This window comes from Dromaius novaehollandiae, chromosome 3, assembly GCF_036370855.1.
Source record: "Dromaius novaehollandiae isolate bDroNov1 chromosome 3, bDroNov1.hap1, whole genome shotgun sequence".
Lineage (NCBI taxonomy): Eukaryota > Metazoa > Chordata > Aves > Casuariiformes > Dromaiidae > Dromaius > Dromaius novaehollandiae.
Window position 1 is genome coordinate 8,317,629 of NC_088100.1, and position 14,832 is coordinate 8,332,460.

At 44.0% G+C, this 14,832-nt stretch overlaps 1 protein-coding gene across 1 annotated transcript; it reads left to right on the forward strand.

Annotated features, from left to right (window-relative positions):
- The first annotated feature begins 8,693 nt into the window (after positions 1-8,693).
- MRPL19 (mitochondrial ribosomal protein L19) lies at positions 8,694-13,918 on the forward strand. Its single transcript, XM_026092327.2, has 6 exons — positions 8,694-8,848; positions 9,018-9,129; positions 10,277-10,395; positions 10,920-11,054; positions 12,698-12,879; positions 13,574-13,918. Exons 1-6 carry the CDS (start codon positions 8,758-8,760, stop codon positions 13,787-13,789), a joined length of 855 nt encoding a protein of 284 aa, XP_025948112.1. The 5' UTR covers positions 8,694-8,757; the 3' UTR covers positions 13,790-13,918.
- The last annotated feature ends 914 nt before the right edge of the window (positions 13,919-14,832 follow it).

The following is a 14,832-nucleotide window of genomic DNA, read 5'->3' on the forward strand; positions in this document are numbered from 1 at the left end:
TTGGGAGTGAGCATGGACCTTGGCCATTTCCAACAGGCAGTAAGGAGTCCTACCTTGGAGGCTAAGGGAGTATGATAGCATGCACACGGCCAGATAATGCCAGCTAGTTTCAGGGCCGAAGAAGGAACCTTGGTACTAATTAATGTACAGGACTGAAAGAAGCCAACAAAACTTTGCAGAGCGTTAAGCATATTTGTCAGCATTAATAGTATTGGGGTCTTTCTCTTTTTATGAGCTAAAATTTGAAAGTGAGCTATCTTGCTTGGACCTGGGGCTATAAGAGGACCAGTGAGACACGTGGTAAAACCCTCAGTAGTATTTCATAAGTTGTTAACAGGAGTGGTGAAGATGTAATGTCATGGGCTAAGAACTGAACAAATGGTCCCAGGGCTGTCTGGTGCTGTCTGTAACGAAGCCAGTGCCACAGCATCTTTACCACGTTGTTACCTAGGCAGGCCTGATTAGAGCTGGCCAGGGATGACAGCACATCCTGTAGTACCCCTCCAGACTCCAGCGTAGACACAGCACAGGATAGACTATTCCTACAGGGGCATTCAGCAGACCCTGGACTCAAGTTTGATCCAGTAAAGTCAATGAAAAAATTCTTACTGACTTCCCTGGTTCAAAGTCAGGTCCTTCTTCTGTGAGAGTGAACAAGTAATACAGCTCTCTAAGTCCCCTTGCACCTCTGCATCTTTCATCATCAATAAATTTGAATGATTCTAGACTGCAAGAGAGCAATTTCACTGAAGCCTAACACCTAATATTCTCTTTATTAAAGGACAGATCTAATGGAAGGCAGAGTCAAGAGCATGTGAGGAATGTACAAAAAGCAGATCTATCTCCAGCATGACTCAGATAGAGCTCATCAGCTTTTGCTTCAGGGTTATCATTGCCTAGAGGCACAAGATATTTCACTCCTTTTTGTGCAGATAGCAAATTAAATAAAAAATCTCTTTCTCATAGATCATAAACTGGTAAGAAATCAAAGGGAACTGGAGAAAATGCCTTTCTGCTGAATGAGTCAAATTAATCCCACATGTAATTTCACTAGCATCTGTGCACATTCAACAATGGACTAGGCCTGCTGTTTGCAGGAAGCAAAATAGGTATGTTCCCCTTTCATATGTGCTTAAAAGGAAAAACACCGCTCAGAGTACACTTTCTTTTCCTTTTTTCAATCTTTTCTGTCTGAAAGAACTGTTTCAAGCATTAACTGCACACTTCCACATGCACTTAAGTATGCAAGTCAACATTACTGTCATTTATCTATATTACAATGGTCTCAAGAGACCATTCAGTGACAAAGTCCAGGCATGCTGGGCATTGCAGACAGTACTGGACATAGCCTACTATGCCATCTAAAACAGACAAGGAACCCACAACGGCATTGAGGTTCAAGCCATTCCAGCCTTTGCACTCTGTAGCCACAACACTGTGGTCAGGGTAACTCCAGTTAGCTTTCTTCCAGACAAGAGAGACTTCCCTTTGCAGAAAGCTTGTGTGGACATTTTAGTGCATTCATTCTCTCTGGCCACCTGGTAAGTACTGTCTGGAAGACACATCTCTTGTACTTAGTACAGTAACATTACTGTAAACTGCTGACAGCAGCTTTGTGTGCAGATGTGTGCACACTCATCATTAGCTCAGAGCTTACAAGCTTATGGGGGACTGCCTACAACTAGTATAATAGGTGGCATTTCTATATGCAAGTAACACACCAAGGAAATAGAAATGCAACCTCTGGGTGACTGAGAGAAGCCGTGGCTTGTTTGTCACTGGTGAAGTAAGAAGGGACTAAACCCCACGCAGCTTCCAACACCTTTTCAATTTTTGCTGGACCAGCCCTTTGTGACAGATCGACAAACCAGCATCACCCTCCTAGCTTTCCCCCCACTCACCACCCCTGTGCTCATTCTCTGCCTTTTCTACAGTTGTCCAAGAGGTGCTATTTCATGTACACACCTCCCTAGCAGTTCTCCACCTGGGCTGCTAGTGCCCATGGAGAATCTTTTCTATTTACCTGCTGCTGATAATTTCGTGCTTCCCCTGCCAACCCCATCAGGGACATATGTAACTAGCCAAACCACCTTTTGCTTTCCTGCAGTGACAGGTAAAATCATTTATTTTTGCCTCACTGAATGTGCCCAGATTCAGCACACCTGCTGGCCTCTAGTTAACCTTCCCTTCACAAGATGCACCTTGTTACTTAAGAGATAAAGCAGCTGTACTCACTAAAAAGAGGCCCAGGGCCTGCATGAGGTGATTTGGTTTCCACCAAAGGAAGATCACCACAAGCGGTACTGAGAATACCTCCAAGAGCTTCTTCAGCTGCTTTAAGAAGCCAGTGCCCAGAGCTGCTGTTGCCTTTGTGGAGGATGAGGCAGTGATGCAGTGCTTGTAAAGCCCAATTCTCAGGTGAAAGCTCCGTTGTGAATGCAGTGGAAGCTAAGTCAGGCATAAGATGAAGCAGCAGTTTCTCTGTCATGCCTATCTTCCTGCAATAATACTCCATGCAGATGAACGAGTTCAGAGGAAAACAATGTTATGATTTCTAAAGGGCTTTTGGAAAACAAAAGACATGGGATCAAATTCTCTCCTCAGTTTCCTCACCGTTCATGCAATAATGGAGTGAAGAACAATTTTGTTCAAAATAATGAGAAGCTCTGACTTTGAGAAATTCCATCATAAATTTGTGGTTTGCTTTCTCCCCTGCATGAGCAGGTTGTGATAGCAGATATAATTTATTATGGCAAACCACTAGCATTGATGCATTAATCAAGAGAAACAAATGGTCTCCCTTTGAAATCTCCTGCCCACCTAGAGAGAGTAATGGGGTTATAAATAGAGAAAGAACAAATATTGACTCTATGAAATGTAAAGGTACCTGGGAGTTCTCCCATCAGTCTTCAGATTACATTTGCCTTTCAAGATGAATGGGTAATTTTTCATAATCCATCCTGATTTTTTTTTTTTAAGTATCTAAGGAAACAGGACATGGACTTTCACCTCAATGCTTTCCTTAGGTTCTCAAGATGTTCCCGACTGTTTCTGAAGGAAAGAATCTGAGATTTCTGGAATAAGGTAGATGTTCCCAAGCTAAGAGTTATCTTTCAGTTTGATGTAAGTGCTGAAGGAACTGCCTGCACTAGTCAAGGACTTCTTTGTTTGATGGTGTTTCTGGTGAGACTTTTTCTTAGATGGTTCCAGAGACGTGGACTATGGAAAGAGAGGAAAACAGGCACCACTTGGCATCCAGACCCATACAAGACTCAAGAGGACCCAAGAATTTACTACCTAAGGGAAAGGCCTCAGAGGCCATTTACTGTATTTAATCTTACTTTGTCACACATCTTGCTTCCCCCTCCAAACTTACAATGTCTCACTCTGAAGCAATGCTATAACAACTGTCTCCTACACATCTAGTTTATTAGAACCTGCTTTAGATTCCTTTCAACATTAGATGTAATTCCTCTTAAAAATGTCCTGCACAATCAGAAAATTGAAAGAATCTTATGCTTTACAAATACTGAGATAAGCCAATGGTGCAGTCTCTTCTTAAGGGCACCAGGCATCCCATACTCAATACTGAGTGGAAACACAATCAACAGTCAAAACACTAAGAGAAGCTGCAAAATGAACCACATCTTAAATTCTCAATGATGTGGAAATAAGACAGGTTCCAACAGAAATTTTAGTACCCTTTTGATTCTGAACATAGGGCCAGTATCTACTAACTGGCAAAACTGCCAACAGACCAGTTCATATTTCATATATCACCTGTACCCTGATAGAAATCATTGGCACCTGTCTTTTTCTCCCATTAAGGTTATATAATAGCAATTTATCCTTCAGGGCTGCAACGCAACAAAGGAAAAAGGAAACGGAAGAAAATAGGTGTGCATGAACGTGTTGGTGATGTGCCACGAAAGCCATGCCCGCTGCCAGAAGCATTCCAACAGCCTCAGGCAAAGGTGAGCAGAAGTAATCACTGCTCTGGCAATCGCATGCAAAGGGCAGAACACACAGCTGGTCTGGCTGGGTTAACCGCATGCGACTCCGGCAGGATGTACGCTCCAAAATGACTGAGGCCTGGGGATGTTTTGACAGAACGAGCAGAACATTTTCCAGTCCATCACCTCTCCAAGCTCAGTGCTAGGATGCTTTGTGTGAAGAACAGTTCTCCCTCTCCTCTTTGCTTGCTCTACAATAATGTAAAAAATTTAATTGTGGCTGTTTGATGGCTATATTAATTAACAGATGCTCAAGCCAGAGAGGTCCAGTACCTTAGGTCATTTTTGGCAACATTTTGCAATACTTCTGGTTATTAAATTTCAGCACAGTAACCTTGCCTTGGACTGACCAATAACTCATTAAAGTGAAATTTCCTGAAAGACTAGAGTTGTTGTCAGATTGTTTAAATATTCTAATCAAATCCACTTCACTCAAACCTTTCTTAAGCAGTTTATAGGTTTCCTGGCTGCTAGCAATCCCAAAAAGCTGCTTTGGTACCTGGGATAAATAGGACATGGAAGAATCCAGGCATTGCCTTGTGCCTACGCTGACATGGTTTTGCAAGAGAGCCTAAGGGACTTAGCCAATGTGCCAGATATCCCCATTCTGTGCGATATACATGGCCCTTCTCCATCTGAAGGGAGCTATACCTGCTCCATCAGTGACTGATAAGGCTTTGACAGCTTTGATTCACTTGACAGTCGCTCAGTAGAGGGTAGGATTTAGGAAAGCTAGGGCAAAAGCAGGCTCTGAGCCACTTCCCTCAGGAAGACATCACCATACAAGCCACAGAGCAGTGGAGACCCTCCACACCATGGAGCCTACTCCGTGCTTCCAGTTACCTCCCCTGGGCCTCCATTTCTCCACTAAAAAAGCAGCTCCAGGAGACCCTCAGAAGAAAAGTGCCAGACAACAGTGCAGCTTCTCCTGGCAATAAGGGCCTATTCAATGCTTGAGCGATTTACTTTTTAGTCTTTCTTCTTTCCAGTCTGACTTTTGGGTGATTCCTCTAGGAGCAGAGATCACTTGCAGGCTCTGCACCTGGTGTTATGATGGTACAAACCAACGAAGCACAGATGAGAGGAGGCGAGATGAATTTGTGCCAAACTCTTACATAACCAGCAGATGAAGGAGCCTCACAACTGAGGTAACACATTTCAAAGTGTTGTTTTAAAAAGGAATTATCAAAAGCAATGTTTCCACTTTCAAATCCAACTGAAACCAAACCGTGCCAAATCTGCAGGTCTGGTATTGAGCTGGTGCTGTGCCAAATTCTGAGGTCTGTATTGAGCAGGTGCTCATTCCCATTTCTGGAAGAAATGACCACAGGTGTTTTCTGTACCCCCAGCGAGGAGGAGGTGAGGAAGGCCCTCAGGAGTCCCCATTTCTTTCAGAATCTGGCCTCTAGGGACATCTGACTGCTTCTGCTCAACCCCAAATACACAACGTACCACATCTCCAGAGCAGGTCAGCCCCTTATAGGTCTCCCTTTCTAAACAGACGCACAATAACAATAACAGCAGGTGTTACCGCCTTTTACTCTGTTTCCTCCAAAAAGGTATCCAAGTTCCCTCAGGCAACATGAAAATTCACTCCCTTCTTCACACCCTCTGACACTCATCAGACAGCTGTGTTGGGGATGCCGTAATATGGCCTTGGGCGGTTAGAAGAAATCTTGGAGCCTGTGACTTGCAACTGCAACGCAGCCTGTTTCAGAAGGTGCTACTGACAGCCTCCATCCTGGTGTTGCAGAGATTGATGTGCTTACCTACGCTGAGACTGAAGTACCAGGTCCCCAGCCTCAGGAGGCCATGGTGGTAAATCCACAGAGCACGTTTTAGATGCAGGCAGACTGGCCAGCTCAAGCAAGGAAGCAGCTGCCCACACTCATACAAGTCAGGTAACAACCCTCCCTCAATGCTTGTAACAAGCTTTGGGGTTTCTTCGTTCGTGATCAATGTCATACAAACCCAGCAAGATACGTTCTAGTCCTCAAGTAGCTGTCTCTGAACTTGTTCTGGGTCACCGCTGGTAGAGCTTGTCAAGAATCTCCACATCAGAAAAGTATTTCCCTTCCCTGCCTAGCTCAAAGCACTATACAGCCTGGGAAGGTCACAGTCCTTTGGGTATTCATGCTTGCAAAAAAGTTGACCTAAAGCACAGGGAACAAAAATTACCTGCTCCAAGTCACAGAGAAAGGGTACAGTGAGACACAGGCCAGGTCTCCTGTACCACAGGTTAGTCTCAAAACATCAGGCTTTTTCCTCTGACAAGTAGTACCATCACTTGGGGAACTCATTAGCAAGGAAGTATGTGTCTATTTAGGTCCAAGAGGGATTAGATTTATCAGTGATCTCAGAGCAAATATGTTGTCATTATTGATACACCTGCAATGACAAACATCAGGGGACCATTCAACAATGAGGCGGACAGGTCACCAAAATGCACATCCCAGGTGCAAAGGTGCACTTGCAGAGACAAAGAATCCAGGCCATACTTACAGGATAGACTTGTTTCCCGGAAAGGAAGGGTTTTGAAATGGCTGGAGGTGGGAGCGTGTCCAGCTGAGTAATGGTTGAACCCGAGCTCTCAATGCAATGTTGTGGCCAAAAGGGCTACCTCAGTGCCAGGTATAAACACAGCTGAACACCATGAGCTATCATATCTCCACATTTGGGATGACTGTGAGCCTTACTGAACTGCTGTGTTCAGTTTTGAGATGAACAGTTCAAGAAGGATACTGAAATATTGGAAAAGACTCCAAAGACTGTAACATGAAGGATGACACTTAATGGAAGACCTTGGCTCACCCCCCAGAGACATATCCCTCTGCCTTTTTAACAGTGCTTAGGCATTAACAAGATATCAAAAAAAAAGAAAACCCTCCGGAAGAGGGATTTTTTTTCAGGTGCCGTACTTAGTGTTGGTGGAGAATTTTTTGTATTTTAAGGGTTAGAGTGCCCCCTTTTGTCACATCCCTGCTCTGATTACTGACTCATTTTTGTGTTAGACCAGCAGATCATCAAGAAATGCCATGACTTGTCTTATGCACACCTTAGCTTCTTCTAACCAGGAGGTAAGAATCCAAACAGCTTATCACAAACTAGAAAATAACTCTTGTCAATGTGAGGGCTTAGGCAGGTTACAAAGTCAGCTGCCACCAACAAATAGGGCCAAAGGGAACATCACAGGCAACACGATTGATCCAATTAGTTCATGAGGTGACACATATTTTGAAGCAAATCCCTGTAAAGTTTAAACAACGGGATGTTATTTATAAGTCTGCCCTCTCTGCATTTAAACCTAGCCTCTCTTTTGCCTCTGTAGCCACTACTTGAATCCAGACTGGCACCTGAGGAAGTCTGACTGGAACAGACATTAAAAGTAGCTCAGTAACACCAATGTATACAATCATTTCTAAACTAATCATGGTGTGATTGCTTGGGCTGTAGGTTACTTAAACTATGGTTACAGCTAACAGTGGTCCAGGAAAATGTAATAGCTGCTCCTTTATATCAGGAAAACACACGGGAGGCAGCATCCTGCTTCTCCAAGCAGTGTAGTTCTGGAAACAGCAGAGTTAGTTCAGGCAGCAGGGCCAGAATTAAGGAACTGTGGTAGAGCCCACCTGGTTTCCACAAGGAGCTTGTATGAGTACGTCCACGCTGTCTTCTCACTGCCACCGATGAGAGCAAAGTCACACTAGAGGCTCCCACTTTGCTTTTTAGCCCCCGCCATGCCGGATGCAGATGGGTCCCACGCAAGGTGCTGCGTTTCCACACACTTACCAGGGCCTGGGGGGCCAGCAGGGTTTGGGGCTCCGCTTGCAGGCTCTGGCCCAGGCCGGGCATGGTGAGGGCCTGACGGGTGCAGGACAACCCGTGCCGAACCGCTGGGCCTGAGGGATCGGAGGCAGGGGCGCAGCGCCGCTCTGCAGGGTCAGGGAGGCCCTGTCCGCTGGTGCCCCGCAGGCCATGGCACCTGCTCCCTTTCCCCCACCTTTGCCTTGGAGCTGGGGTGCTCAGTCCCCATCCTCTCGCTTCCCTCTCCCCCACCCCAAATCTGCTTGCGGCGGTGACATGAGCCGCTTTGCTTTCTGCTCCCTTGGAGGGATGCCTGTCTCCTCAACACCATGGCTCAGCCGCCCACGCTCACCACAGCCACCAGGGCCAATTCCTGCAATGGGGCAGGGGCTGATCCCCATGGTGGGGCAGGGGATGATGCCTGTGGTGAAGTAGGGATCAATCCCAATGGCAGAGCAGGGGATGATCCCCATGGGCGGGAAGAGGCCGATCCCCATGGCAGGGCAGGGGATCGATCCCCATGGCGGGGCAGGGGATGATCCCCATGGCGGGGCAGGGATCCATCCCCATGGCAGGGCAGGGGCAGGGATCAATCCCAATGGAGGAGCAGGGGATGATCCCCATGGCAGGCAGACAGGTGATGCGAGCGAGCAAGGGGCCCACATAGGCCGGGGCACCACAGTGACTGAGCCCGGCCTGCCCCAGCACCCAGGCAGGCATGAAGCTCCCCTCCCCGTCCCCAGGCACACGCTGGGCTGCCCCATGCGGTGGTTTGGGTGTCGAGAAGCCCGTTGGGAAGAGGCGGGAGCTCGGCCGGGCCCCAAGCCCAGCGCCTCCCCGCCCAAGCGCCCACTCCGCCCTTGGGAGTATTTTGGCCCCTTGCGCTCGCCGTAGAGCCCGGCGCGCCTGTGCCGCCAGGCCGGAAGTGGCCGCAGTCGCCATGGCAGCGGCCTGCGGGAGGCTGTGGGAGCGGCCTGCGGCTGCCTTGGCGGGCCTCGCCGTCGCCGTCGCCCGGCCCGCGGCGCCCGGCAGTAAGGACAGCCCGGCCCGGCCCGGCCCGGCCCGTACCCCCTGCCCTGGCCCGGCTCTGCTTTGCAGGGCCCTGGTGCAGGTCTTGACCTGCACCCCTCTTGGGGGGAAGGGATCAGTTCTGCCTGAAAACAGGTTTTTCAGGTTTTTTTATCTTTTTTATCTTTGCAGGGTGTTTTTCTTTCTCGGGGTACCGAAGTAGCAGCGATGGAGAGCCAGCGAAATTCAAGCCGCCTCCAAAGCCTGTCATTATTGACAAGCAGAAGCAGACGGTGGAGAGGAGGTAGGATGTCACGGGGCGAATCACAGCGGGCGATTAAGTTCAGCTCTGCTCTTGGGTCATTGGTGGCGTGAGCACCTCCTGAATGCCCCGAGGCATTACCGCATGAAAATATTTCCTGAGTTCTAGCAGCAACAATTTGTGTTGACGCATGCTTAAAATACCCCAAAACACTGTGGCCTGCAGTTCCCAAAAGTAGCGAAACAGGAAAAAATATTTGCAAGTTTGGTATTAATATTCAGGTTTTCATCTATTAAAGATGTGCCTTTCTAGTATGCCACAAGCTGTTGGGGGCATCAGTCCGGTATCTGCCTTTGCCTCTGGCCCTGAGGTCATCTGTGCACCTGTTGCTGTATGAAATGGAGGCAATATTTACCAGTAATAACCTTTCTGAGACTTCTCTCGTCCTGAGGATTTTGTTTTCACTTGTTTGTGTTGCTTTAGAGCACACACTAGTTAAAACTGCAGTGCTATCTCAGGAAGGAGACTGATGATACAGTATTGTGTATTTCTGCAAATCATGTAGCATGTAAGCAGCCAAAAAATGGAAAGAACATTAAAAATCAGAACTGTGAAATCTTCCACTGTCTCCTTCCTTTTGCATTCATTTCTGATCTGTTAATGGAAATAACTTTAAGAAGTGAAGAGTCTCTGTGGCTCTCCTAAGACATGCAGTGTGGGAAGCAGTGGCTAGGCAGAATAGGGAACTACATTTAAGTAACATATTTTACTCTCCTGAGCCTGTGCAACTTTGCATGAAGATCAAGAGTAGCCCTCATGTTGTTTACAGTCTGTGCAGCTGCCTGGAGGCAGCAGCACTGACCAGGGCCTCTGTGTTGCCACATGCATTGCTTTGTGCTTCCCCCACAACCCCCTCAGGTTTGTAAGGCAGGCTTGCGTTAGTACTTCTTTTCTCAGCTCCTCTGAGGTCAACGTTCATTGCTAGCTTAAAAAAAAGTCTGGAAAAATCCCTTGTGGATAATAAAAAATCAGTAACTGCATGAACTGCAGTTCATAACTCTGACATGGTAACAGGTACAGACGGTTAACATAGATAATTTTTGACTTGTAAGCCAAATACTTGCACTTCTCTAGTAGTTTTTATGCAAATGCTTTTTATACTTAAAAAAAATTCTTGATTTTCTTACAGGTTCTTGAGCCCTGAATTTATACCTCCTAGAGGGAGAACAAACCCTCTTAAGTTCTATATAGAAAGAAAGGATATGATACAGAGACGAAAAGTCTTCAACATCCCAGAGTTCTACGTTGGTCAGTAACAGCACTAGGACCTTCGTAATTCTGTCGATACTGTTCACTGGGTGGGGTAGTAAAAAGTGTGGTCTGATGCTGTAGAATATCTAGTATCAGCTGTTAGATCAGCTAGGATATGTGTTTCTGTACATACTGGTTCATATTTTAATTTCATATTTACATCCAGCTTTTATAAGAAATGCATTAACTTTCTATTATAATGTGTGTGTTATATCCTGGCGCTTTAGGACACGGTTAACCAATAAAGCTCAAGAGAGGAAAATATATTAGATTATTCATATTCAATTTGGATAATGAAGAGTAAAAGATCACTGGTTTAAAGGTTAAGAAACTTCACAGTTAATCTGCAGAATCACTTTAATATTTATTAATTCGGGGTATATTAAAAGTTTATTGTGTTTCTGGCAGCTTTATTGGAAGATAAAACATTTTCAAAATAAATCTGTGTATGTGCACATCGTCTTGACTCCTTTCCCACATGTTGATGTGTGTTTACTTGACTAGTCCCTTCTTTTTGGCAGGCAGTATACTCGCTGTTACTGCTGCAGACCCATATGCCAATGGCAAAGCCAGCCGGTTTGTTGGCATCTGCATTCAAAGAGGAGGAAAAGGACTTGGCGCTACCTTTGTGCTTCGAAACGTTATAGAAGACCAAGGTGGGTTTGTAACTGTGATAATTCTTATGCTAGAAATGTTACGCAAAGATTGTTGAAGTTGTATATGGAATATCTAGTGTAGAACGTTAGTCTTCAGAAAGAATTACAGTAGACTAAAGCAAAATCATGATTTCACTTACTTGTGGATACTTCAAGTTTGAAACAAAAGTGTGTATATCCAGAGATGTTGATGTGCCTGTATTTGAAAGCATGAAACTGCTTAGTAATTTTATATCCATATACTTAGTAACTGTATTCTGATGAGACTGAATGGGACCCATTTGAGTTTGAGCTTGCTTAGAAGTCCAAAAAGAGCACCCTAAGCATATGCTTAGGGAAGGATTGTAAGAAACTCTTAAGCATCCGAAAACTGCAAGTTTGCCTGGGAAGACTCATGCAAATCAGCAGTCAATGAACTTCCTGAATCAGAGGCTGTGCATCTGGACTATTGCGCTTAATAATTGTAGGGGGACCTGTCCTGCAGATAGGCATTTCATCTCAGTACGTACTCTTTTGCTTCATCAGGATCAGTGGCAGTGAGTTCCACAATTTAATTATGGATTCCATGGATAGTAGTTCTTTGTGTTGATTTTAAATGTACTGTCTAATAATTTCACTGGGTGCCCTCTACATTTTGTTTCTCCTGGTTAATTTGTTTCCACTGTAATATACCTGCTGGCCTCACAGCAGTCATAGATTTTGAACTTACTATAAAAGTTTGGAAAAAAAGAGCGTTGTGGGAGGGTCTTGGGATTCAGGCTTCTGTGGGCTTCTTGGTGCCAGGCACTGTGCAGTTAGTCCCCCCATATCTAAGCAGATTCTCACCAGCTTCCTTTCTAGCTGAGGCTGCATTTGAATCTACGCATACATGATTACAAATTAAAGACCAGCTTGCCCACCTATAGCTCTGAGTAGTCTTTTGGCAGATGTATTTTAAAACCATTAGAGGGCAAGTTCAGTATTTAAATAGAGGAATTGCCTTGTCTCGATTACAGGAGAGTCAGTAGGAATTAGCATTTCTTATTCTGTATGTTCATAACAGTAATCAAAATGGAGCTTTTGAATGATTATACTGGGGACTGGGGAGTCCTGGTTCCCCACTGTTAAGTTCTCTTTCATAGCTGCAGTAAGAGTCACAGCACTTTTTTCTTTTTTTTTTTGGGGGGGGGGGGGGGGGGGGAGGTGGGGTGCAGAGTACTGCTAGCTGTGTAAATACCACTCAGTTTTAGCACTGTGTATTCACATACACACAAGCAACAAATTAGCAGGGAATTGTAACAGATTCATACTGTATTTTGTGGCAAAATGGATGGAGGTGAAAATACTGATGTTGTGAGAGCAAATACAGAAGAAGGGATGTGCGTGTCTCTGTATTCATATGTGATGATGTGTATATAGTAACAACCACTGTAGCTAAAGGAGGCAAAGTTTAAAACTCGAGCTTGTTTTCCGCAAATTCAAACTTATGATAGAAATTTGCATTTACCTACACAGACACAAGGTTTATGGTCAGTCATGTGTGCACATAGCACTGTGTATATTATATGTAACAAGTAGAAAGCAGTTCTTGAATAATATGGGGATGTAAAACACCGAAGAAATGTGAATTTTCAGTTCCTTAAACCAGACTTTCTCTCTCTAAGGTGTTGAAATATGTTATGAACTGTACAGTCCTCGAATCCAGGAGATCCAGGTTCTGAAATTAGAAAAGAGGCTAGATGATAACCTGATGTACCTGCGAGATGCCCTCCCTGAATATAGTACTTTTGATGTGAATATGAAACCTGAGTCTCGTTTAGACCAGGAAGAAATTCCTGTGAACAAGGTAGGAACTTAATATTTTAGAGGGAAAATGGAGGATAATTCAAGTAATCATTTCATATTTGACTGATACCTTGGGAGGCTGTTAAACAGTTCTTAGTTGCGTTAGTTACCTGGGTGACAAAAGTATATAAAGTAAGGTTAGTCTTTATGCCATTTCTGTAGTGATTGAATGTTCATAATGTAAACATCTGGTAACCTCACTGGTTATTTTAGAAGACCTAAGTGAGAAGCAGCTGCCTGCATATGCCTACATGTTATGCTGTGCAGAGATTGCAGCTTTTGTTACAGAAGGTGTTTATTGACTGGGGAGAAGTTGGCTAAATCTTCATCTCTGAAGAGATCCAGGAACCAGCTGACCCTGTTAAAGAGTTTTGTCTAGTAACTCAGTAACTTATAGGGAAAGGGAAGAGAGATGAGTATCACACTGCTTTTTCTCTTCCCTTGATAAGGAACATGGCAGAACTGTAAAAGGGAGCAACTTCACTGTCTGTGTCAATTTAAGGCCTGTGTAATTAATCAAGACAGCATTATTTAGGATCAGAAAAATTAAAAGATAGTAAGATGACAGACATTCAGACATGAAGAAGTACCTTTTCTCTTGACAGTGTCAAGTAGTACTTCTTTAAAAGAATCAGTCAAAATTCTGATCCCTTAATACATCTTGTGTTTCGTTTTTTTTACACCTTTCACCCTAGCTGCAAGTAAGAATGAAACCTAAGCCATGGTCAAAACGGTGGGAAAGGCCAAAATACAATATAAAAGGAATAAAGTTTGAGCTACCTGAAGAAAAAATGAAAGAAGCACAGAAGTGGAACAAGCCCTGGCTAGAGTTTGATATGCTGCGTGAATATGATACTTCAAAAATAGAAGAAAAAATCTGGAAAGAAGTGAATGAAGAGCTTAAAAAATAATACTATTTTTTTCAATCTAGGAATTACTAAGAAAATTAATACATTCACTTTGGATTCAATGAATGGGTCCTTCAGCTGTTTTGTATATACATAGGCAAAATGTACAATAAAGTTAACCTTTCCAGAAAATTTCAGTGTATAAACTTCTATTGTTGAATGCTGATTTTCTATTTCTGAAAATATATTTTCTGATAAATGTAATACCCTATTCATCCTTTCTCCAGAAATGAGAAGTCTCCTTTTCTGAATTACAGCAACAGTAATTTACATCACTGATTCTCAAGTTGGTTGTGTTGTCACTTCCAAATACTTCTGTAACTGCTACCTGTTACGCTTAGCTTGGAAAACATTTTTTCCAGAAAAGAAAAATGCAACATACTGACTTGCATACCTTCTGTTTGAAGATGGAACTTTCTCTCCTCACTCTGTTTATGCTTTGTATAGGGTGATGTAGTTTTTGTATCTTACCAGACTTCTCATGTAATCTCTCCCACTGCTTCATGAGTGGGATGTGACAGTGCAGTTATACCAGGTATGCAAAGAACTGCATGTTCTCAGTAAGCCTGCATTTTACATGTATTTTGAAAAACCAAGGACTAAAGTAGATTGTACAGGCTGTTACTTCCACTGTTGAGATTTTTACTACCATGATGCAAATCCAAATCAAGCTCAGGTATTTATATATTCAGAATGGGGTTCTGTGCACTATTTAAGCCATTAGCTGTTCCCTTATCTCTTGCTTCTTGCTGTTTTCCCTTCCTTTTTGTGTCTGCCATTTTCCTCGTTTGTTCTCTTTCTATGCCAAAACTGCCCTGTTGCACTAGACAAATCATTTTTGGATTTTTTTTTTTTTTTAAACAATAGGTAGTGGCCAGTTGTGTGATGGCTTGACTAGTCTCACAGCCTCAGAAACAGGGCATAGCTGGAAAGTAGAAATATACAAGACTAATGGTCTAAAAATAAGCATGGCTTAGCTTTTGTATAAAAAAAGCTATTTCTGCTAGAGTAGTAATACTAGTTAGTCTACCAACAGAGCAGCAAAT